Raw genomic sequence first — 25,195 nt, 5'->3', positions numbered from 1 at the left:
TACAATACCAAATCTTTGTGTATATTAAAATCGATATGTTTAAAATGGTCTTTAAGCATAGTTATAACATTTATACCATTAACACAACTGAACACTGATGGCCGGATGGTTTTGAATGAACTTAACCACTGGCATTGATCGAGACAATCTTTGTGAAAGACCAAATGCAAATCAGGCTTCGTCCTACCCACCCCTAAAGGGGCAGTCTGGTTCAAATGGTTAGGTTGCGTACCTTCTGAAGGACACCACGCAACCTCAACCATGTTTCGGCCTCATTTGGCTTACTCTGTGGTGTAGCTTGCGTCTAGAGTGCACAGTAAGCTTGGGATACATGTCTAGGCATACCCATCCTATCAACCATAACCACATTGCCTAAACATTTATGCATCTGAATAGTGACGCACCTCCAACACAGAGCCTGAAAATGATAGTTTTGCAGGGATGGAAAACCTGGAATTCAGTATGTTGCCTGGAATGGTGGACACCTGTGCTATGTTATGGCTCTGTCTGAATTGGTATTCACTAATACAATGGCTTTATTTTTTTCACATTTAAGCCGATTGTCTGACTGCTGTCTTCTTGTGTAATCACATCGATAATGTTCCCCTTTTGTGGTGTTTTCTTGTTTTCCTTTTCTTTGTTATTCAGGGTGCAGAGAGAACTGGCCGAAATCTAATAAGTAATCTGATGTTGCACTGTAAAACTAGCCAATCATTTCCCTCTTTGCAATGATTGACGAAGGTTTTCAGCTCAAGTGTTCTTCATTCTATAGTTTAGTTGTATTGAACCCAAATATTGAATGATCTTTTCTCTGAACTTCAGTGGTTTTCTGCTGTTAGCAAGTTAATGTTAAAGGTATTTGTACCGTGCACCGTCACCACCAGAATTGGTCCCCAGGCGCTCAGGCGGATCTGCAAACAAAAAGGCGGGATGGGTTAGTCGGGTGAAGAGGGAGTAGCAAAGTGAGAGAAGTGGTGTGCTGTTGGCAGCTTCAGTTAGGTTTTCACTGTGCGCTGAGCTTTGGTGTGACTATCCTACTAATGCGAGACCTGGAGTGCCGTTGGTGCGGTTCATGTGTTTGTTGCGGTGTGGTGAAGTACGTGCGGTTTGCTGAGTGAGAAGATGGTTGTATGGATTTTCGTGTGAGTTGGGTATGCAGAGATTTGAGTACAGCGTTAGTGGGTTATATATCTTAGTCCTTATAAATCTTGTTCTATGTACTGGTTGTCCTATGGGTGGGCATGTTTTCCACGTTCTTTCCTGTCAGTATAATTATGGGTGATGGCGTGGCACGTTCCCAGCAGTGTTTTGAACTTGATGTGATAGGAAAGGACGTGTCTTGTCTCCTCACTTTGGTATTGGTACTGTAAATTAGCAGTCAACCACTCGTATGCAATCTATTTTCTGTTGGTGGTCCATTGTTGCCTGTGTGTAGTCTGTAGGCCAAGCTATTCTTGATATATCCTCGGGAGGATAGCTTGGGGGCAACGTGCTCACCTTGGAAGCAAGACTGCGCGGAGCAACCCAGGTTCAATCCCCTGGTCCGTGCTTAGAAACCTCTGGGTATTAAGCGTGTTATAAATGACCAATTATTATCGTCTATGCCACTCCATCCTGATCTATTAGTGTTCATTTTATGGTATCGTCCTATCCTATTCATCTCTCAGTTGGTAAGTTGATATGCCATAAATTGATCTTCATTAACTTCTGTTTATGGGTGATAGCTGAGGGGTGGGAGGGATAGGGAGAATCGGTTTCTTCACTTAGCATTGTTTCAGCTGTGTATATGCCCCTGCAAGTGTTCTCCTAGTTATGGGGGTGAAGAGCCAAGATTTGAAGAGTTTTCTGAATAGTAGGTGATTTCTTGTGCTATGTATGTTATTCGGTAGCTCATTCCAAGTTTTTGGGGCGAGGCGAGAGAAAGAAGATCCTCCGAATTTTCTTTTGTTGTAGGGTTTTGTTTCCAAATGGATGTCGCTGCTCAATCTGAGCGTCCTTTGTTTTTTACTTGCCAAAAAATGCCACGTATATAGCTATCTTGGTTATAGATTTTGAAATAACTTGTTCTTGCAGCAAGAAAACTCAGGTAGAAAATTGGAAATTTGGTGGTGCAGATCTGTAGATTTCCTTTGTCATCCCTTCCACATCAGCACACTTTGTGGCATTGTAAAAACTGCAGTTTTCGTTGTGTGGGCACTTAAAGTTGCTAATTCTATCATTGCCACATACTAAAATGATGATGCATAGAAACTTGCAGTGGGAAATGGCTGTTGCAATGGCTTTTGAGACTTTAGCGCTCTTCATAATGGTGTAACCGTATTGAAAATTGCATATGCCGGGACATACAAGCTTCAATGAGGATTGACAATCTAGCCACACAATAACCAGGACTACTAAAATGGTGCTCAAATCAAACCTTGGTCTTATCATGCATACAACCCATAAATGGCTTTGGGAGTATTCACTTTTATTTTTCTTTTGCAGGAATACAACCTCCATGGATCTGGAAACGGATGGGCTGGCGGGCCATCAGTACATAGTTCTTACCGCACAATGGAAGACAAGTCGCAAGCCCAGCCTTTGAGACGAGAAATTTCACCTGAGCGTTGCCCCACTGCAGCTGGAAATGGCTACAGAGACACACTGTCACCAAGCCAGAGATTTCAAGAAAGCAGGAAGGCTGCTGCCACTGCCCCGCGATACGCCCGCTCTGACGTTGCTGGTCAGAATATGCACCAGTGGCAGCAGAGCACTTTCAAAAAGCAAGTCCATGTTGGTACTCTGCGAAATCCTGTATATATGGTCGGCAGCCTACCCTCTAGCCCAACTGGACTTCTGTACCAAATGTCGGGTAACAGTCGCAGTATGAACAACCTGATTGATAAAGAATACTATTCTTCTGGGACTGCTGCAGTGGGACAGACTGGAACCATGGTGCAGACGACCGTGGTGCCTTCCAGTCAACAATATGTGAGGTCTAACTGGAACCAGAGTACTTTCAGAAGCATGCATGCTGGCCAGGGCACTTCTCAGCAAGCGTCCATGGCCAGTGGGGCTACAGATCCAGGGGTAAAGAGAACGATCATAACTGCTGTTACAGGAGCAGCAACTGGAAGTGGCATACTTGGGCAAAATAAAGAAGCTGTTCAAACCGGATCTCAAGTGGGGTGAGGCTTACACTAAAGCAATTTGCGGCGACACTAGTTTGTTGTATTGGCAAGATGTTCCTTCCGGCTTGAATTTTTCAATTACCTTTGTACTTGATTAAAACGTGCCCTGGCTTTACCCCGATGCCATTAACACCCTTATTAACTGCACTAAATTTGCAGCATGAGGGTGGGGGAGATGATTGTTTTGAAGTAAAGGTAGGTTTGCAAACCAATCCAATAGCTTAAATATAACCTACCAGTGGAAAAGCCTGTGTACACGGCCAAATGTGCGTAAATGAAAACGTTTTTAGAGTGTAAATATATTATGTGGTGTATTTTAATGTAATTTATGTTAATAGAAGCACTTTTATTTGTAAAGGATCTTTGTTCCTTTTACGTGGAGGAGCAGTAACCTCAAACACAATCTCACAGAATCCATTGAAAGTTAAACCTAGTACATAAGGCCAATTGTATCTGCACCTTCTTGGATTCCACTTATTGATTTTGGACTCATTATATTGAGGGATGTCAGAGTAATACAAATCACTTGCAGCATGATTTGAAGTGGACCTGAGATCATTAAATTTAAGTCAAAGTTTAAAACTTACAGGATGAATATTATTGATGTAATACATACCAAGACATATTACAGCAAATAATTACATAATAACCAAGTACATTATAAAAATGTATTTTGTTAGAGAAATACTACTTGATCAAATTAATTTTGTTTTGAATGTATATATTTAGTGTATGCAACTTGAAGTATTCTGTTGAAGTGGTTTCCCTATCTTGCGCCTTTTCTGCAGCTAATTGTATGGTATCCCTGTTGAAATACATATTTTGTTCACCTGGAAGATGAACTTGAAGTCTTATTGTATGCGGAAGGCATCAGCTCCCTCTAGCGGTGATAGCAGGCGAAGCGGGCAGGACGACCTGGAATAAACATACATCGGGCCTTTTATTATATAGTATGATGATTGGACAGCATGTGTGGGACTCTGGGACCTAATTGTCTATTTTTCTTTTCCTGTGTTTTTTTTAAATGGGTTGATATAAATCTATAAGTACTGAGCATGTGCGACGAAGTGTAGAGAGGTAGCCCAAACTTATCAAGGTTATTTTCCTCTTTTAAATAGTGGGTTAACATGGTGCATTTTAAGTAAGATCCCTATAAAAAAAAAAAAAAAATGAAAAATGGCAACACAATTTTAAATGTTTGGCAGACTGACACATTAAAAAAGATCTCAAGTCACAAAGTACATGGGAGTTTTTTCAAAGGCATTTTCAGGCTGTAGATGACCAATGTATACCAGATTTTTCAGCATGCCAGATAATGCTAGTATTGCAACTGTAGGAATTGTAAGGAAGACATTATATCACAAGTATGACACTGACGATAGAGATACAATTTCAAAACCTTTTTGATTTGTGGGCTTTGGAGAAAAACTCCTACTTTGCCCTATCACTATGATGGGAGTAGTCTCTAACTTCAAATAATAAAGTAAACACAGTCCTAGTTAGTCTGTTAAATCAAAATGGCCTCTACTAACAAAGCCTAATGCCTTCCCTAGGTTTTATACAAAAAGCATGTTAAGGGGAATATGTATGCAAAGAAAAGGCAGTGTTATAACATAAAGAATCAAGATGGCTGAGTTAGCTCTCCATCCCACATTAGACAGCACGGAATAAGGAGGCCCCCCCATAGGCAGGGTGACTCACTCTGGCTCTGGTTATCAAGAAGTATTTCGAAACGTGGGTTGAGGCCCGCTTGGCCTTCCACGTTAAAGTCACTGGTTTTTCAGTTCACCAAAGTTCTTTCACAGTTCAATAAATATTTCATCTAGGTCTCCCTGTGTCGGGCTCAGGCCTCTCAATAAATTATAGTTAAAAAAAACGTTCACATAGGTCTCCCTCGGTCAGCGTCAGACCTCTGAATAAATCATAGTTCAACAAAAAGTTCACACAGATCTCCCTCAGCCGGGCTCGGACCTTGCAATCACACCACTTTTGTAAGGCTTCCCTTCCCCAAGCTGAATTCACATTTGTCAGGGGTTCCCTTCCCTAACTTATCACACTTCTGGTCTCCCTCAGTCTGTCTCAGGCCTTTTCGAAAATGTGCAAGGCTTTTACCATAGACCTCCGCAGGACCACTTCGACTTTCTCTTCAACTCACACTCTTATGTTCTTTGCTCCAGTGTCTTTTGGTCTTGGTAGTTCTGTACCATAAGCAAAAAGTTCTAAAAGATCTTCCTCTTCAAGCGTTCACCTTTTCACTTCCCCTTTTGCCAGGGTTTATCTAGAGCCTTATGCATTTCAGAGTTCATTCACTTTGCGGCTTCAATTCAGGAGTCAAAGTTAATACCACAGGCTTGGCCTCTCCTCCTCAACTCTGTCGTTCACCCGGGAGGGTTGCTGGTATCCTTGAAACACTATGTAGTATTCTTGTTTGGGATTTGGCTCTCCCGGTTTTTTCGGAGGCAACGACCTTCTGCAGGGAACTTCAGGGTTTCCCAACCCTTAGTTTTGTCGTTCTGCTCCAGTGGGTTCGCCTTTGCCCCGGAGCTTCTGGTTCCACTCGTATTCTACTCTGCTCCAATTCTCATGGGTCTCCAAGATAACAGGATATGACAGATGTCTTTATTAGGTTAACTCCCATGTTTTTGTCCGATAGCTTTCAAGTCCCCAGTCGCCTTGGATCCTGTGTTCTTGTTATATTTTTTTCAGAAGACAACCTCCATTGTTTGGATACTACGATGCTCTAAACTTGCATCCGTGGATCGGCCAAGGCCTTTGGTATCGACCCTTTCTCAATTGGCCACTCAACCTCACCCTGTGGGGACCAGGCAGGATTTTCTCCGAGGGGGCTCCTAGCGACCAACTTGAGTCACTCCGCAGTCCTCAGGCTCACAGCGTGGGGTGTCAACTACCCGAGGGCCTGAACTGAACCATCCATACTGCTACCATGTGTACAGAGAGCCCTGGAAAGTCCCAGGGCTAGGGGAACAGGTAGGCCAGGAAGTCTTGTGCACAATAAAGGGAATAGTCATGGTAAATGGCAAAGACCTGTTTTATTAACAATCCATTTAAAAAGTGGATGGGAGAAAAGCACTTGAGTCTCCAACGCTCTCAGTCTTATTTGTTTATTATTTATATAGTGCTCCAAACCGGGAGATATCTCGGTGCAATACAAAACAAGTTATAAAAAGCATCATAGCGGAAGTAACATCACAATCTTAAATGCAAAAAAAAAACCTATAGGGTCTGGGGATTGGTTAGGGGGGATTACCTACATATATGATGCATAGGTGTTAGTCTTTTCATTGCACAGGCTTATTTGATGGCCCCACCTTGGACCACCCCTAAAATGATACCTGCTGTTGAGAGGATGACTTTCTTATTTGTAATTGGCTACTCCAACAATTTCAGGGTGGCATAGCTTTAGGGATTTTCATTGGTTGGCATCTTACTGACGAACCTTGAATAGTTGGCAGTTCATTTAGCACATGAGCGGAAATAGTGGTGGGGGAGCGACATCCAGGAACTGCGTCTTCCAAGTAAATAAGAAACCATCCCTGGTTTCCTAGGCCAGACGCCAGGTTATCTAGCTTTGAACCTGGCCTTGTTCAGCACCTCTCATTCTGGAAATCTTATGGGATTCGAGGCAGATGTCTGTCTGTAGCTTAATGAATGAACATGGTTTTCCAATCATAGGTCATATGTGATGAGACCACGTTCTGACTTTTTCTGCTTGGCTTTTATTAAGATTTGAGCTCCTATTAACACGTGTCACCTTGCCTTCTCTGGCCACTGGAGACTGGCTAGAGCTGTTTTTCTTCCAGTATTAGACTTCGAATTAATGGGCACCTGGCACTGAGGCGCGGTATTCGTTTACCTAATCTAAGAACAATGTGTCCAACGCTTAGGAATTATCTTCTGTTCCCTTTGGAGCTATCCAAACCTTCCTTTCTGCAGTAACCTTGGAGAGGGCTGTGCAGCTACTGGCCTGCAAAGGTCTTTATTTTTAGCTAATTCAGCAGGCGGTATCTCCCTACAGTTTTGAGGCTTCTTCGATGCTTCCCATTCACTCGAGCGTGGTTTTGCTGCCCATTTGTCCAACATGGCCACTCGTTACCATTGCATTTCTACGTTTAGCAAGATTCCAAGCTTTGTGTGTGCTTCGTTCATCTTGCGTTTCAACATTTACATTGATTACGTTGTGTTACTAGTATCTATTGGTGCAGGTCGTTTTCTTCATGTCTAAGTGCAAGTTTGACCTATAGTCTGAGTTTCTTCATGGTGAGTGCATATCTGCTTCGGGTCTAGTGCATCTACGTGTCAGTTTGGCACTTATGCCACTTGCTCTTCGTCATCTTCGGCATGTTCATGTCATCTTGAGCTTGCTGATTCATCTCTTCTATTGTCCCTATATAGGAACCACCTAGAAACATGCCAAACAGGAAGCTGTTACTTCAAGCCTGCACCCATACACACTTCAGTATGTATACCTGCCATCCTGCCTCGCACCTTCCAGAGCCATGCCCCAGTCAAAAGGGCAGACATTTTGTTTTATTTAAGACCACCTTACATTACAATTCTACTCACTTGCTTAATCCCCGAAACACTTGTGTACAGGCGCGTTATTGATGCCATATCATATCATGAACGCGCCTGTTGATTCATTGCCCAATGCACCCAGTTCTGTTTAATCCTTGTAAAAAACAAAGTGGTAAGTCACTTCTTGACGGTTTCATCCTGGTGGGGGGGAATGAGATCTGTAGTGGGGCATGGAGTGTGTGGGGGTGGTAAAGGGTTGCTAGTGGGAAGGTATTGGGGACCCCATTTCATAAAATCCAGGATAAAATGTACCACACAGCAACCTACCATTTTGTAATTTATGGGGATGAAATCGGGAGAGCCAATGCAATACTCAGATTTGTGCATTTTATTCCATTTTCTTTTATTTTGGGGGTGGGGGAATTCTGCAAAAGCGTTTCTTCTACACATACACAGATGTAGATGCCTATACATTTGGATTTCAAAACCTAGCAGTGTATTTTCAGTCTTGCCTGAAGACAGTTTTTGCATGCAAGATTCACATTGGTCTCCTAAAAGGGGAGGTGAACGGATGTGCCAGGGAACGGTTTTCAGCTAGAGCTTTTTCTGGCAAAAGAACTACTAAAAGCTGGCTTTGACACTGCTAGCTGCTGATCAGCAGTACAGCGAGCAAAGGCTTCCATGGAGTTTGCCCTCACTTGTACCACCACTCTGCTCAGTGGTGTCTCAGTCATGAAGCTCTGCTAGGTATAAAGTAAACTATATACACCTCCTTCGCCTCTACTTTGGTACTGTGGGTAGGCGATACTCTTCAGAGAGGAGTCTGGAGCAAAAGCAACCAAAACACGGGATTACATTAAATAACACAATTTCCAAGCAAGTCTCTGAACAAAATATGAACTTGACTTGAACACAGACCATTAACTCTAAAAACGACATCTGTAAGGCAAGTATACAGGTAAAAGCCAACTAGCTATTTTTACAATGGATTTCTAAACTCTGGCCTGATGGACAGTGGTTTAGGATGCCACCCTTGTTGGTGAAACGTGGGGAAACTTCTGGGAATAGCGTCAGACCAATTCACTGCAGCTTGCAGAGCAGCCAAGGAGAAATCTCAGGAGGAGTGAGGGTGATTGGCGGTCTTCAATGAGCACACACAGTGAAACATCAAGAATTACCATTCAACAATAGCATACACAAAAATACTATTTATTAGGCCCGGAAAAAAACACAAATGAATAATGAAAAGCAATAGCAAATACCACACAAGCAACACTCTATATAAAATATATACAGTAACTGGAGTCAAATGCGATCAAGTTAATAACTCTGCAAATTACCTTCAAAGGAAATGGCAAATAACTTTCAGAGCATAGATGAACTTCAGAAGTGAAAACCCTAACTTTATAAGTCCAGTTCTACGATGAATGGAGCCGTGTGCTCAATGTCCCGTGCGCTCGATCGTGCGTAAAAGTCACAAAGTACCTTTTTAGAGAATTGGAGAAGTTGGGGGCAGAATTCTCACAGTGACAACAGGTTCCAAGAGTCATGGGAGGATCTGCTGCAATGAATATTCCCAACTTTCGATCGACTTTAGGAAGTTGAGGCTACCTACCGAAGCCAAAGAGAGGACCACAAGGAATCCTTTCCGTGCGTAAAATGTTAGGGATGAACAAGGGGCCACCAGTAAGTGGTTTCACTACTTGCAGCCCTTTTGGTCCAAACTTGGCGGGTCTGGAAGGAGTCATCAGGGGTTTGATTTCCAGCTATGGGTTTGGCTTCAAAGTGCACAGGTAATGCAGGTGCAGCCGCAGGTCCGGTTTGTAGCAGGAGCTTTAACTCCCGATTTGTGTCATGAACAAAGAACACACTGATGCCGGTGGTCTCGCGGCACAAGACGGAATGCAGGAAACCGTATTCAGTGGCGGTCACTGTAGCACAGTGAAGCAGGGGCACCCAACTCTCGCAATCTGATGCAGTCTTCTCTCTCACGATCTAAAGCAGTTGGGGCAACTTGATTCAGTGGAAAGGTGCTTTGCAGTGCAAGTTAGGATTCCCCAAATTTTCGAGTCAAAACTCGACACAGCGACACTACTGCACGGTTGCTATGGTTTGAGCTGAACAGTCCACTGGATTGCCTAGGGACACTGAGGCGCTGAGTGATTTTATTCCCACCTATCCAAAAGTTCAAAGCACCTTCGCTGGTCCTCTGAGAGTGTGCAAAGCAGGGATCTACCGGTACATCAGCGGGCTCAGGGGGCCAACATTTTTTATCGCGTCTCAGGATAGTCCTTTATTGTGCTTCGCACCTCTGGATACCTGGCTCCGTCTTGGGTCGATTCGGACCTGTTGCTGTAATGCTGGTCTGCTTTCAGGACCCCTCCTCCCATCTAAAAGTCCAGTGAGTGCTTGCACCCGGTCAGCCAAGGAGGTCTGCCCCACTCATGCACATCAGCATGCACACCAGCTGTGGTTCAATCAGGGACCACTGGGGTCTCCATGCTCTTGTGCCCATCAGACATCCTAGCACCATTAGTGTTGATTGGGAGCAGACCGTCCCAGCCCACTTCCTGGATACCCACACACATTAACCTGCAGTAGCCCGCAAAAGAAGCGGTTTTTGTGGACAACTGCATGTCCAAATAAGGAAGTCCCTGGTCACAAAGACCATGAGCAAGGACATAATGGCCAAAGGAATAGACAAAAGACCTTGTGGCATGGCCCTGACGGACACTAGCCACAGTCATGAGCCAAACGCGGTAAGCACAATATGGCTCCGTAAAAAGTTGTAAAAATACGATCACCACAAAATCCTTGGAGGATGACTAGGGCCAGAAAACACAGGGACCCCAGTGTGCGGTACAGTAATGTGCGCAATGATAAAATGTTACCAAAAGTGGCAACAAAGTTGAAAGACTAAGAGAAACAAAGTTTCTCCGTACTGACAGCCTGAAGGATGTCACTTTCCCCTTAGCAATGAGTGAAAGCCCAGGGAAGTGCAGCTGAAGGCTGAGAGTTTGTTTGTTTGGTTATTTCGTAATGCGCACCTAACCCAGAGGTAGCCGGGCGCAGAAGCGACAAGAGGATTGTATAGCTTAGGTTACATGTGGTGCTGTAGAGTCCAGCTGTGGTTACAGTGCTAGACACAACAGCAGAATTGAGAACAAGTACAATGGGTCGTAATTACATGAAAAATAAAATATACATAGTTTACAATGGGTCATAATTGCAAAAAGAATAAAATATACATAGTTTACAAATTTATAGCTGAACGGTCGGTAGGTACCAATACGTTAGACGTCATGTTCCTTAATCCAATGAATACGATACGCTCTGAATTGTAAGTAGGGCAGATCTTCCTTTAGAGATGGCGGTAGAGAGTTCCACTGTTGTGCTGCTTTGACAGAAAAGCCCAGTGGTAGTACGCTTGAATCTAGGCACCAGTAGGAGGTTCAAATTCGCCTTTCTGGAGGGATGACAGCAAGATTCACCAGACAAATATCCTATGAGGTATTGAGGGGCAGAATGGTGGAGACATTTGTGGGTCAGGGAGGCGGATTTAAGGAGGATCTTGTCTTTCGTAGAAAGCCAATTGACAGATCTTCTTGTTCCAGAGATATGTTACGTTCACCTGGTATCCACATGGACGCCACCCAGCCGGGTTACTCGCTGGTATGCTTCTCAGCTTTGCCCTGATGTGGTCTGCAGGGAAGGTTCTGCCTGAAAATACAGGAGGGCTGTTTTCAAGACTAACCGACTGGGGTAAGTATCCTCCCTCCACCCCTGTATGATTTCAGTCCCTCTGGCACCCTCTCCTCACCTTGTGGTAGAATTAGGCGTGCTCGCCGTCCTGCCTTCTTTGCAGGGGCGCAGTGTCTTTCATGGGCGAGTGCGGTCCAGTTACTTCCCTGACGGTTGATATTGTTCAGGTAGGTCTTATTGCTGTTCTTTAGTTTTGTTGCTATCGTGCATGCCTTTCTTTGTTTAAAATGTCTCTTTTTCTCCCTTAGGTATGCAGATCTTCAGCACGGCGAACTGGCTTGGTTGAGCCCCGCTGGTAAATGATGGCGCATTAAGAGCGCTATGATGCGGTAAGCGCTATGTGCAGCGCTGCAAAGTCTTGCCTTTGCTAACCTGTGTTTTCCTTCCTTGTAGGTCGCAGTGTTCTTCAGCGCAAGTGTAATGTCCGGAGTTCGCAATTTGTAAATGTCTCTACTGCTTTCTTTAATGTTGCCTCTATCTCCCTCTTTCAGGTCGTTCTGTCCGGGAGGCGTGCAGATTCGAGGAAGCTGTTGTCAGTAGCTGCGAGTGGCTAAAGATGAAGACTGCAGGTAAGATGCGTCTGCTAATGGTGTTCCTTTTGTCTCCTTGCAGGTTCTGCTTCTCTGAAATAGCTGGACACGGTGAGCATCACGTTGAAAGCTGCAAAGTAACGCGAAGCGTGTTGTCTTGCTCAGGTGTGGTTTAAATAGCCCCCACAAAATAGTCCAGGTAAAGTAATCCCCTAGGCTACCACACCCAAAACGTTAGACCACATAGCTTGGTTCTTAGCACACCACAGGTAATGGGCATCGGGTCGGCAGCTGCTAATAAGAAGACTCGCATTGTTCTGTTATTGAGAAAGGACTGAATCCAGTCGATAGCCTCTTGGGAGAAGTGGGCTGCCGATTTTAAGTGATTACAGAAAATCTCATGGTCCACCAGATCAAATGCTGCTGAAAGATCGAGGAGCAGCAGTAATGCTGTCTTGCCCTAGTCTCTCAACTCATCTATTTGAGCCTTAAGGTCTACAAGAGCGGTCTGTCTCAGTACCATGTTGGGGTCTGCAACCTGACTGACGGACTCCTAAGAGGTGGCTGTGTTCGAGATAGTGCTGGATTTGCAGGTATGCTGTTTTATTAAGGATTTTAAGTAAGAAGGGGACTGTGGTAATAGGGCGGTAATTATTGGGAATGGATGGATCTACATTTTTTTTTTGAGACGGCGGAGGTCCCAAGATTGTGTTAAGTTATTGGGTATGGTGCCAGAAGTGAAGGATGCATTTATAAGTTTAGTGATGAAAGGGGAGAGTTTGCGAGCTGTATCTTTTATGAGTTGTGCCGGGCATAAGTCACTATGGCAATTAGAGGGTTTGAGGGTAAGGATGACTTTTTCAACCTCTTTAGTGGATACTTCGCGAAAGTTAAATTGGGGAATGGCTGCATGGGGGGTGGTGTTAGGCTGGATCGTGGCGTTATCATATTCAAATTGCTAGGTTTAGAGGAAGTAAGAAGAGTATCTTTTTATTGCTAATCTTCGTTTGCAAGGTTGTGATTTTATCAGCCAGCGCATTTTGTATGCCAGAGCACCCGTTTTTGTCCTTGATGCAGGAGTCTGGGGTTTGAATAGGGGATTCTGCCTCTTTTAGAATAGCAAAAAGCTCTTTGGTATTAGATTTAGCTTGGGCGATTCGGAGGTTGTAAGAGGTTTGTTTAGCAAGGATGATTTCTTTTTTGTAGAGGGATGCTTGTTTATTCAGGTTGGTCTGGTTTATCTCTGAGGGGTCTAGTCTCCATGTTTTTTCATATCGGCGTTTCTCTTGTCTAATTGCTTTTAAGTGTGGAGAGAACCAAGTATTCATGTGTTTGCGGGGTTTGCTCTTACACATTTTTAATGGAGCTATGACGCCAAGGGATGAAAGCATCACTTGGTTATACGTTTCTACCATGTTAAAGGCCTCTGTGTAGTCTGGGATAGCGTTAAGGGTAGGTAATATCAGGGGAATGAGTTTTCAGGAGTAATATTTCTTTTATTCCTAGTAGGGGCAGCTCGGGCTGTACTGTCGGTGTGCATAGGGTTTGGGGCCTCTAATGTGAGCATAATCAGATGATGGTCCGACCAGGACTGGGGTATTCTGGACATGACTGTAATTGGGCAGTTATGCTCGGCAATCCAGTCGAGGCTTCTACCTTTTAGTGTAGGTAGGACCCGAGATCTTTTGGGTGAAGCCTAGTTCCTCTAAGGAATTGTTGATTTGAGTGGCGTTGGTGTCTAAAGGATCGCTGAAGCCAAGGTTGAAGTCTCCTAGTATGATACTCTGAGAGGAGTTTTTAAGGTTGTTAGACAAGATGTTTGTTAGGTCTTCTTCGAAGGAGCCTAGAGGGCCTAGTGGTCGGTATATCCGGTGGATAGATATAGACTGCGTGTTAGATATGGTTAATTTAGCAGTTAAGGACTCACAAGACTTTGCGTTATGAGGTGAAGATAGTCTCAGTGTAAGGTTGGTTTTTGCAATTATGGCAAGACCTCCGCCTTGAGAGGATGCGCGATCTAGTTTTAGGAGGGTGTAGTCATCTGGGATGGCTAGCATAATTGCTGGTCCAGCTGCAGGGTGGAGCCAGGATTCAGTAATCGCTAAGAAATCCATATTTTTGTTTTGTAGGAGGTCTGCAATATCTGTTGTGTGGGCACCCATAGATCGGGCATTTATGAGGGCACCCTTTATCTCAGACTGTACTGGTTGAAGCGGTAATGGCTGTGCCTTAACGTTACATTTCAAAGTGGAGGTAGGCTCTCGGAAAAGTCTGCTATTCAGTTGGAGGGGGTGCTGATGATTGCTAGTTTTGCAAGGACCAGAGGTAGCGTTGCTTGACAGATTTTTAGTTAAAGGGTCGTGCAGTCTTGAGAGTCTTGCTCGCAATTTGAGGTTCCTCTGTGCTAAGGGACAAGGTCTAGTGATCATGTCACCTTGCTTAGGGTAAAGTGACATAGTGAAATCTTGTGAGGTGATTATATAGAGGATTGACCTTAGTAGGACCGTGTAGAGCAGTGAGAGGTATATGTCGTAAGCGTGTAGCTAGTTATGGGGCGGCCCGTAGGTGGAGACTGAATAGAAATTGCTGTCGGGTTCAAAACCTAAGGAGGGTTAGGGGTCTATAAATTGGTAGCTGGACATGTGGCACACATTTGATATAATAGAATATGTGGCTGCTGGCTTATTGCATGCAGGCAGAGTAAGTCTAGGAATCTAGCATGGTGAATGACTCTAGCAATCTAGCATGGCAAACGACTCTGACAATCCGGCATGGCAGATGACTAACAGTCTAGCATGGCAAATGGATCTAACGCTCTAGCATGGAAGAGAAGATTTGATATGCAGGTGTGGAGCAAATACGCAAGAGCCTAGGGCTAAAGAGTCACTGGCGAAAGTCAGGTCAGGACACTAACAAAAAGCAAAGGTTTGGTGGGGGGGGCTCAAATGGAGGGAAAGTTGCATTCAGAGCAATCTTTCCTAACGGCTATATATAAATATATAAACTGTGGCTATTAAAATGCAACAGAGCATAAAATGAACAGTGAAAATACAAAACTAAATTGGTTACAGAAATGTCTTCGGGTAAGGTAGGAAAATGGGACCTAACCTGTCTTTAGGGTCCAGGGTAAAAGCCTAGGATGTTGGGGGGGTAGGGGGGGTCTGGTTAGCCTGGAATACCTTGTAATGGGGCACCTGGTCTACTAGTTCAGTGCCTTTAGTGCCTTAAGCAGTGTAAACACTATTTAGCAGGTTTCCTGCAAGAAGCAAAAGGTAAAATCCAGGTGGCTTGATGTGCTGAGCCACTTGGCACAGGAGGCAACCAGCTGTGTGGAGTGTCAGGCAGTCAATGCAGCTTGCAGCCTCGGAACAGCTTAATCTTTATGCACACAATGTAGCAGTGCTGACAAATGGCAGGGTAGTGATTTTGGACTTTATAAACTCTGTGGGTTATTGTACAGGCCGCCTTAAGTGTTTGGACCCTCTTCCAAAGCTTAGGATGAAGAATCACTTGCAAGATGCTTTCTACAAAAGTTGCCACTCGTGTCCCTGAAAACCAGTGCTTAACAGTAGTCCTGCTTCTGGTCCTTCCAGAAGGTATACTATTTGGCTGCAGATGTTGTTGAGAAAGGTGCCTTTTCATCCCCTCGTGAAAGCTTATTTGCAGCCCTATGGAAGGGCTCTTCGAACTGGATCAATTCAAATACGATTCTAGTTTGAGCCACCACCGTATCTATGGCGGATTTGTGTCGAGTGATTGGCGCTTTCTCAATCTTCTGGTTAGGAGCCAACTAAAGTTCTTCAGGAAAATGATTTCCTTTTTTACTGTCCAACCCCCGAAGCCTCTGTGTGCGGGAAGTGATGAGGTTTAACAGGAAATGACTGCAAAGAGTACTTTCCAGGATGCTGCTTCCCGGAGTCACTTGCTTTCCAGCTACACTTGACTCTCCTCTCTACCAATCTAGTGTCCTGTAGATCCTCCTTGTCTGTTTCCCCTTATCCTGACCACCCTCTGCCCGGCAGTTTTCTTTGAAGTGCTCTATGACCCCTCCCGGTTCAAGAATGTAGCTTCTCTCCAAAGAAGGTGCAGTGTCTGATTCAGACTAGGGAATCCAAAGGAATTCCACAATGCTTAGACCATCTATTTACAGTTCCTATCCAAGGGAAGCAGTCAGCAAATATTCCTTTAATCTGCCCTACCTTCACTTCCTTTTATGCTACTCGCTCCATCTTTTGGTAGGATATAGGTTCTCTAGTTCAGCCTAGTCTTCAGTTAGTAGATAACTGGGGTTGTGCCACCAGGTATAGACTCCATTATAAGGCAAATGTAAGGTTACCATGAAAACGGCTGTGGTTCTTTTCATCCTGCACTTCTGCAAGAAAACGTAAATGTGGAATGAGGTATACATTTTTCTGTACTTCTTAGACGTATCCTTGGGATGCAAGCTTCTTTAGGTTGTCGGACACATGCTCTCCAATTTAGATGCTGCTTAGAACACTCCTAGCAGGTACACCAAACAAGTAGGGTATTCCAATGCATAGATGCCAATGTTTTGGATCCCTGTGGAGGGAGACTTTGTCACGGAAAGGAGGAGAAACGAATGGTCCCATTGACCTGGGTTGGGGAAATTTTAGGATGGTGCAAGTTGAAAGAAATCGCATATCTTGGCAATCTGTTGCTGCTCTTTTATAATGCAGATCCATTGCTGCGAACATTAATATAGTTAACGGACTGTTTTAAAAAAACAAATGACATTCGCTTTCCTTTTATCATACCATGTCAACAGATTAAGGGGTGTCAACCGATGTCTGTATGCAATGAAACCCTTCATTTGATGCCAAATGGTTTCTTTTTTTAAAGGGGGAAACCCATGTGAAACTGCTACTGTTTGATACAAGTGCAGGCAGCCATGTGGCCAAATAGCTGTTGGCATGCTAAATTGCAGAAGCGCAGCAGAAACTATACATGTGGGAGGCTTGCTTTCGCTCTTATTGTGGCCCCTTTTTGGCTTCAGAATTAACGTGCTCAGGGCTTCTCGCACAGAGATGCAAAGCCTCCCCCTATTTCAAGGGTTAGTTAAGCCACACAACTGGTGCAAGGAATTACCAGAACTCCCGTAAAACCAGTACTACGTCCATTCCAGAGGATTTATTGGTATTTAGCAGACGTATAGCAGTTTTGACCTCTTCCATTACAACCTTCTCCATTATCCTTGGCGTCCAATTGGAGTGCAAACTTGGCAAAAGTGTCTACTTCCACTTCAGTAGGGAATACTCACTCTGCATACAATATCCTCTAATATCGCACGCATTTCTCACAGATCTCCCTAGTTGTAGTCACCAGGGTTAGTTCTCACTAGTGGTCACAGTCGCAGATGACCTTAATAAACTCGCAAGCCTGATCAAGGGTTTTTATTAACACTGTATTGAACTCTTTGTGGTGAGTTGTTGAGGCTGTAGGATAATTAGACTTAAGGGCAGTTCTAAGTGATCCCCCAATCTCTTGTGGACTTCCTCCACCCTTAACACGCATCCCTATAACCCTAGGTCAGTGTCAAAACTAACGATTAGTTATCCAAGACAGTAGGGGTAACCAATTTACTGTCGGAGCTCCTCCAGGCCTCATCTATCTTACTCCCTCTTGGACTTACTAAGGGCACCCTACTAGTGTTCCCCAAATGATGGTGTTAATGAGTTCAGATGGTCCCTAGGTTTTCTCAGCCACTCCCCCTCACTCTCACCCTTTCACTACGCTCCTTGATCGTATGTCACTTCCATTCTAATCCCCTTTTCTTCTACACACTCTAGTCTTTCTCCATCCTATTCACCTACATTCCATTTGTATCCCTCTTTCTCCTCTTCTCTTCCTCCTACCGCTTTCCTCCGTGTTCTGTCCAATTGTTTCACACGCCGCTTCCTTCCATATTTCACTTCCTATCTCCCTCCAATCTTTGCCTTCTACAACTTCTACCTCCCCTCTTCGCGCTACCTTTCATTACTATTCACCTCTGCCTCTTGCTGTCTATCCTCTCACCATCACACTCTATACGCCCTCTTTTCCTCTCCTGTATCTTGCACCACACTCCACTGCCACTCGCAATCGCCGCTTTACTCCACTGCGTAACACTCTCACTCATGCAAGCTTCCATGCCCGCCTATAAAGCTTTTACACAGATTGTTTAATGCTCTACTTCACCTTCTCTCAATCTCCTGGTCTCTGTGTGGCTCCCACCAGTCTTTTATACCTGCGACGTCCTGTCGTTAACCTGCCGCCACCTCCCATTGGGTTTTAGTTCCACCTGACCCTAGAGCCCAATCTAATGCTGCCTTTTCGTTAGTGTTCGGCTATTGTGATGTAAGTATCGGGTATGAGTTTGTTGGGTTTCTTGCACCTAGCTTTTGAATAAAAATAGACCGATCTACAAGCAAGGTTTCAATTGCATCATTTTATTGGTTCTAAACAAAGAGAACATCGTTGCAAATGGTCATGTTTCACAAATGGTTACACGTGTCCAGTGTTGCAAAAGTGCAAGTGGTTTACAAAGTGCCAAAAGTGTCCAGTTTCACGAATACAATGATTTACAAAGTGTCAACATAAACCATTTGGAGGCCCGTGCAATTGTTTTGCCCTTTTTCTGTGCTTTCTCAAGGCACAAATACAATATTGGTGTGAATGTTACTTAATGGAGTGTGTTTCAATTAGTACAAGGTTCAATTTGTACTGTCTTTCTTAATTGTGATACAACACAAGCATATCAGTTAGCATGCATAGCTGTACCTTCTCTTTTGAGCAGCTACTTTTCCCGAGTGTTGAGAGCCATAAGTCTATGGTTTTCTGTTTGAAGACAGAAGTTACTGTCTTCATGAGCTGTATCAATTGCAAAGGTTGAGTAATCTTAAATGCATAGTATTCTTCTTCCACAGATGTCCCTCATGTGGTTCCTTAAGCAAAGTCCCTCTTTGGCATGTGTCCGGTGAATAAGTGCTGGTTGCCTTGTCGCTGCAGTATTCTGTCAGGATGGCTGCATTCTGCGGAACCTGAAAGAATAAAAACTAAATGTTCTCTTACCTGCGACTGTCTGTTCTTTAACCCATATTTGCTTCTAACCAATCTGTGCTGGTGGCCTCACCTGCTGACTGCTTTGCACATAAACAAGGGGCATTTCTGAGAGCTCCCTTTCCATATTTCTATGACCACCATCTTCTGTGTAGTTGGCTTTAGTGAAGAAAAAAAGGCTTTGCCTTTCTCCATGCCAACCATTTTCCCCAAAAATGAAAACATTACCACCCCAATTCTTTTTCCAGAGTGCTAATGGCAATAAGACCTTGAGTGGGGGGGGGGCTGTACTAGGTGATAAAGTCCTGCCTCTCATTGAAGGTCCTCAGATTGGTTGGTCAGCATGCCGTTACTGCCCAGTACAATCCACCACTCAAGGTGTTTATTGCCATTGTGCTGCTAACCTCCATCTCTGAGTATAGAGGTATCGTCATAACGGTAATAAACTCCACAAACGTAACACTCTTCGGGAGATATGCTAAGACTAGAATATAACATTGTGGCTTGTCTCAAATCACTGCATTTTCTAGATGACCTGAAGAAGGTAGCCGGTTGTTAAGGTGAGTTTATTTATGGTGCGGGTGAGCTCCTAGAACTCCTCTGTTCCACGTTGTAGTTACTGTTAATTGTCCAAGTGATTGAAAAAGTGGATAGTAGAGGTGGAAGAGGAGGGGTGGGGGATGGGGAGTCCAAATTCAGTGGTCAGGACCAAAGCGGTTACATGTATGCTTTTATTTATTTCTTGTCGAGAAATCTATTAATTGAGGGCAATTTTATCGAAGTCGAAGCTTGATTTTATTCATCCTTAATGGAGTATTATCTTTCGGCAAAGCCCATTCTGCACGAAAAAGGTAAAGTTTTAGAAAATATCTTTAAGCACAGGCCACATTTGAGTCATTATGTAAGATTGAAATCTTCAGGCTGTGCATAGGGCAGGCCAGGCCCATGAATGTTATCGGTCAGTGTTCATGAAGATCTCAAATGTGCCCTTTTCGCTTCTGCCGTTAAGTCATTAACAAAGTCCACACGAGTCTAAGGTGTGTTCTGTTTAAACTGAGTGGCTATTGTAGATGTGGTTCACTTGCAAATTGACCAAGTTTCATTCTGGTTTTTGGAAAAAGCAAGATAGCATGAAGGCAGGGTCCTATATTGATTTTTCTTTCTAAAAGTAATGTTTTATTGTGCTTTCCTTTTTCTAAAAAGCTGTAACTCAAAAGTAGGAGTGCAGCCAAACTAAATCATTTCTCAACTATTTAGGGTTTTTAGATAATGCTCTGAACACTTGAATTATTAAGTGAACAGACTTCGTTATCTAGCTCCTCTTTCAGTTCAGATTGTTACTGATTCCATTTTGGATTTGTTTAATTGTGGAGAACACTTTGTCCAGAAATAGTGTAGAACAATCTAATTTCTAGGTGCTTTACATACTCACTGCAAATTGGAGACCTTGAATGGGGACCAGTTGGGGCAGAATGAAAACACCTTTAGTTTTACATCATTATAAATGTTGTATAATACGTAAACAATCTCTGGTCACAGTCTTGGGAGGATAGCTCAGGGGCAACGTGCCTGCCTTGGAAGCAAGACGACGCACAGCACCACAGGTTCGATCCCCGGGGTCCTCGCTTAGAAACCTCTGGGTATTAAGCGTGTTTATAAATAATCGATCATTTGAGACATAGAGTGGGCCAATGATAAAACTAGATTATAGGGATTATTTTAATTAATAGAACATGGGCCTTGAAGGAGATCTTCTAGCCAGGCGTGGAAAGACTGTCCTTTTATTTCTGGGGCTTGGGAGTTCCTGCTAGAAGGTGAAAGAAACTAAATGACTATGTCATGACTATCTACTGAAGTCAAAGCCAAGATCTCATGGTTTCAGGGACTTGAAAGGGATTAGGTTGAACTAGAACAAGGTTGTGTGAAATTGAAGCAAAAAACCCTTCAGAGACGTCTAGTGTCGGTTCATCCCTCTCTCCCTTATCCTCTGCCATCTGGCAGCTAGGTCCCTGTCTAAGTTTAAGTGACGCACAACTTGGTTTTGAGTTCTTAGGGTCGGAGGCTTGACTTTCGACGTTTTCAGGATGTCCTCCTTTTCTTGATGTTACTCTTGGTGGTATGGATCATATGGAGGTAGGCTAGCATCTGACTTTTAGATCATAGCCAAAATAGTGTGCGCTTGCCCAGCTTGCTTCTGGGTCCCACTCAGAAAATTTGTAGCAGCGCACAGAGGCAATTCTCACCTAACTAAAAAGATTTTATAAGGTACAAGCCGCAACATTTACCTGACATTTGCTTTCTCTTAAAATAACTAATCTTAATATTCTGGTATAGCTCCTTTGCATTACCATACTATGCAAGCATCACCTTAAAAACCTATAAACCCCAACACAGCACACCCACAAGAGGTTAAATACTAATATGAAAAAGTGGCTCCATGAACAGCTGAATCTAATCAAGATTTGCCTGGACACATTAACCAAATAATGTTCCCTCCCCACCTATGAATCCGATACTTGGCTCTACCGTGCTTTTACCTTATGACTCGTAACTTGTGCCCCAGAACACATTTATATATCAACGTGGACTGTTCTTCTTTTGGCTCTATGAAAGGTTACCAGACTTGCACCGACATCCACTTGTTTTAGATTTGATGTAATATGAATAAAGTTCAAGTTCCAGAATTTCTGGTGCTCATGTTGCCTCACCCACACTATGTACACCAACTGTCGGCCAAAAATTGGTTACTGATTTCGAGTAAGCCATCTACTTGGATGTGTAGCCTCATCCGATGTTTCCTCTTCTTTGTATATATGTCACACAAGTGTTTTGAAGCGGTCCCCTTGCAAGTTAACACATTGTGAAGCTCAAATAATAATTTGCCATCCAAGGATTTCGAGTAGACCAATGTTATGCTCAGCATCTCCTACTTTAACACTCCTAACAATACCCTATAGGTGGAGAGCAACATTGCAATATCATTTTCTTGCCCTGCAAGGGAAAATGGGCATCGACTATGCATTAGTCCTCTATAATATTAGGGTCGATGGATATTCAGATAGTTGAATGATTTTCACAAAATCTGCATCCTTTCCAAGTGTTCAGGGTTCCATTGTGCATAGATCTTAACAAAGTTTGTTAACTTGCTGGGGTTACAGAAACAGCTTTTGCTGAGCACTTGTTTAATATTATAGGGTTGTAGGTGTGGGGTGTGTTGCAAGGATCTTGTATGCACTGCAAAATAATGATGTACATGCCTTAAAATGCACATATAACAAGACATGAAATATGTTTTGCTTGCAAAGTATTGTTGGTATGCAGATATCCCAGTGAGTGTTTATTGCTACAATCCCTCACTTTTTACAGTGCTCCGTCAACTAGTATTGGAGGCTAGCAAAGAAGCCAGGGGATGCAGGAATACAGGTGGAAGGGCAGGGGAGAACACTCCTTGGTGACAAACATATCAGCAAACTTAAAAAAACCAAGTCACACCTTTCAGCAGGACAGGGAAGGAAATATATTTGTTTGCTAAAGGGTAGGAAACTGCATCTTGTGTCTCTATCTCCGCTATACAAGCTTTTCTATATAATCATGTGTTCCGTGTATTGACTCAAGCATCCCCCTGCAACTTATTTAAGTGATAATGAATTACAGAAGAGGGGTCCCTGGTTACAGAAGAAGGCACTCACTCTGTTGTACTGATGAGCATTGCTGCTACTAAATTAAAAGGCATGTATATGGGATTTTCTTCAACTGGCTCCTTTAGAAACCTCAGTAAGGCACTTGTTGAATTTTGTCTTGGCTGTGGTGAGAAAGGGAGGGCACAACTGTGAGCTGTATTAAGAGCCCTGTCATTTCACTTCCTATGTCAGGGTTGCAAGCAGGTCTCTGCTCCATACTTGGATTGAAATGATTTTTCAGAGTAAAAAAATGATTAGCTTTGCCATTAAGGATATTTTATGAAATATGTTCTTGCCTCTTAAAACTTCTCTTGAGATCGAGCAGCAATCTTATTAGTTGTTTTCTATCGCACTGTACTGATGGTAACTAACTTGGAAACATATCAGTGCACCTTTGTGGGTAGAAGCGGGGGTTAGGCTCCCATGTGTTCATTGTTTCCCATTTTTGGTGGGCTCATTTTCCTATTTTTAGGAAGTAAAATTGGATAGTGTATATGTCTCTTCGCTGTAAGGCTTGTTTTGAGTAAGTGTTGTCCAAACTCACAGGACAATGCAATGTGGATAGTAAGCCGAGGCCCAGGAATTTTGACCATCATATCTGAGGCAGTTATTCTGATGCAATTATTATTACACATCCTTACACAAACTATGCACGTTAACCTGGCCCTTGTATTACTTAAAGTGGCACATAAACTCCCATTAGTATGTGTTCAGACACCGTCTTTTTCGTTGCCATTATCCTATATGTAAATATTGTGTTCTGTCTAAACAGTTTTACAACTACATCAATTATGCAATGTGGCTTTTTAATACACATGAGGGTCTTTACAGTGGCTTAAAAAAAGTTTTCTCTGCACATGAGTACTTTTGCTAGGCACTGAGGCAAATCTTGAAGTCTTGGACTAGTTGACGAGTGGTCTTTATAATAACTTATACAATATTTTTTAGTCTATGCGTTTGGAAAAACATGCAAGTTGCAACATTTACACAGATTTGTAAAGAATTGCAGTGGATCGGAAGCAGAAATTCCTTTTCAAACTCTATTCAGAGACAGTAGCTAACTAACTTTGCATGCTCACAAAGTGGCTTACCTCATTAGTCAGTTGCACCCATGGAAATAACTGTGCGCACGCCAGCCAACCATTTCCGCACATAGGGAAAAATGATTAGAGAGAACATTGGTCATCTCCACTCACCCCTATGTCAGCATTCTTTCCCTCCTCGCAGGCATGTCCACTTTTCCTCCTTGACACCTCATCCCACCTCATTCCGTCATGGCTTTTCTCCTCTCAGCTGAATTGCAAATCTTCGTATTGTTACTACTTATAGCACCTTACGCCAAGGTGCTATACATATGCCAACTTAAAGTATAACATTGATTACAAAAGGAGAATGCAAACAAATCAGTAACTAAATCATAGATATTGAATAACAAAGTAAAGCAAGATGCACAATTTAAGATTGAAGAAGATATTAAAGAAGAGCGAATTTGAGTGTAAAACAGAATAGATCGAAGAGACAGAGGGAGGACATTCCAGTGAAGTGGATCAAGCAAAATAAAAGAACAAAAACATGACTGAGCACAAGGGGTTTGGGGAACTGATGCTAGAAATTGGGATTGTGTTTGAAGGGCCCGGGGGCAGAGAAGTCCAATAACTAGGGGCAAGACCATGAAGAGATTTGAAAACAATACAAACAAAATTACTTTTTAGTTGAGTGAAAGGATAACCAACCAAGAGTAGATGTAGAAGTAGAAATGGAATCACGGAGAGAGAGCAAGAACAGGAGTATAAACCAACTTTAAAGGGGCGACAGGAAGCCAGGGACCAAAAAGTACAACAGAACTATAGAAGTGTGAGAAAATAAAATAAGAAATGAAATGTTTAGTGGCACCAAAAGTAAGAAAGGGCTGAACTTTATGAATATTGGAATGATGGAAGTGACGAGCAAAAAGTAATAGAAATATGATGGGGAAAAGATACCAGTGTCAACATAGAGACATTACGGGCAGTAGAGGAAATAGGAAGATCAGTAGGAGGGACAAAAGATGGAGGGGAAGGGAGGAGGAATGGTAGGATGGAAAGAAAAGACCTTTGGTTTTTGAAGCATTAAGAAAAAGAAAATGATTAGATATCCAGGTCCTAATGGCACACATGCAGGCTGAGAAATTGCTATGAATAGCAGGTGTTAAAGAGGTGTATCTTCAGCATAGAGAGTTGTGGGATAACCCAAATTGTATTGTATGGTATTGGGTTATTTTATATAGTGCTCTTTCCCCATTTGTATGTCCTCAATGCGCTTATTCCGGGTGGGAACGATATGTCAAGGACAGTTCGAGAAGTTTGTTTTGGAAGATGCGTGTGTTCATTTTTGCCAGTCTAGGACTTGGGTGGCTGGCTAGGCTCGGCTAAGCAGCCCGAATGGTCCAGGCACGTGGGAGGGCGCTGTTGGAGGTTGCGAT

At 43.3% G+C, this 25,195-nt stretch overlaps 1 protein-coding gene across 1 annotated transcript in view; it reads left to right on the top strand.

Moving 5' to 3' along the window:
* PKP2 (plakophilin 2) overlaps window positions 1-25,195 on the top strand; it is an 810,521-nt gene that overhangs the window by 168,404 nt on the left and 616,922 nt on the right. Inside the window, exon 3 of the mRNA XM_069628098.1 lies at window positions 2,485-3,167. Coding sequence (XP_069484199.1) covers window positions 2,485-3,167 — 683 coding nt within the window. The remainder of the gene's footprint in view (window positions 1-2,484; window positions 3,168-25,195) is intronic.

The sequence above is a fragment of the Ambystoma mexicanum genome, chromosome 12 (assembly GCF_040938575.1).
Source record: "Ambystoma mexicanum isolate Mex_15411 chromosome 12, UKY_AmexF1_1, whole genome shotgun sequence".
Classification (NCBI taxonomy): Eukaryota; Metazoa; Chordata; class Amphibia; order Caudata; family Ambystomatidae; genus Ambystoma; species Ambystoma mexicanum.
Note: the sequence above shows the minus strand (reverse complement) of the source record. Positions and strands in the feature narration are given on the sequence as shown.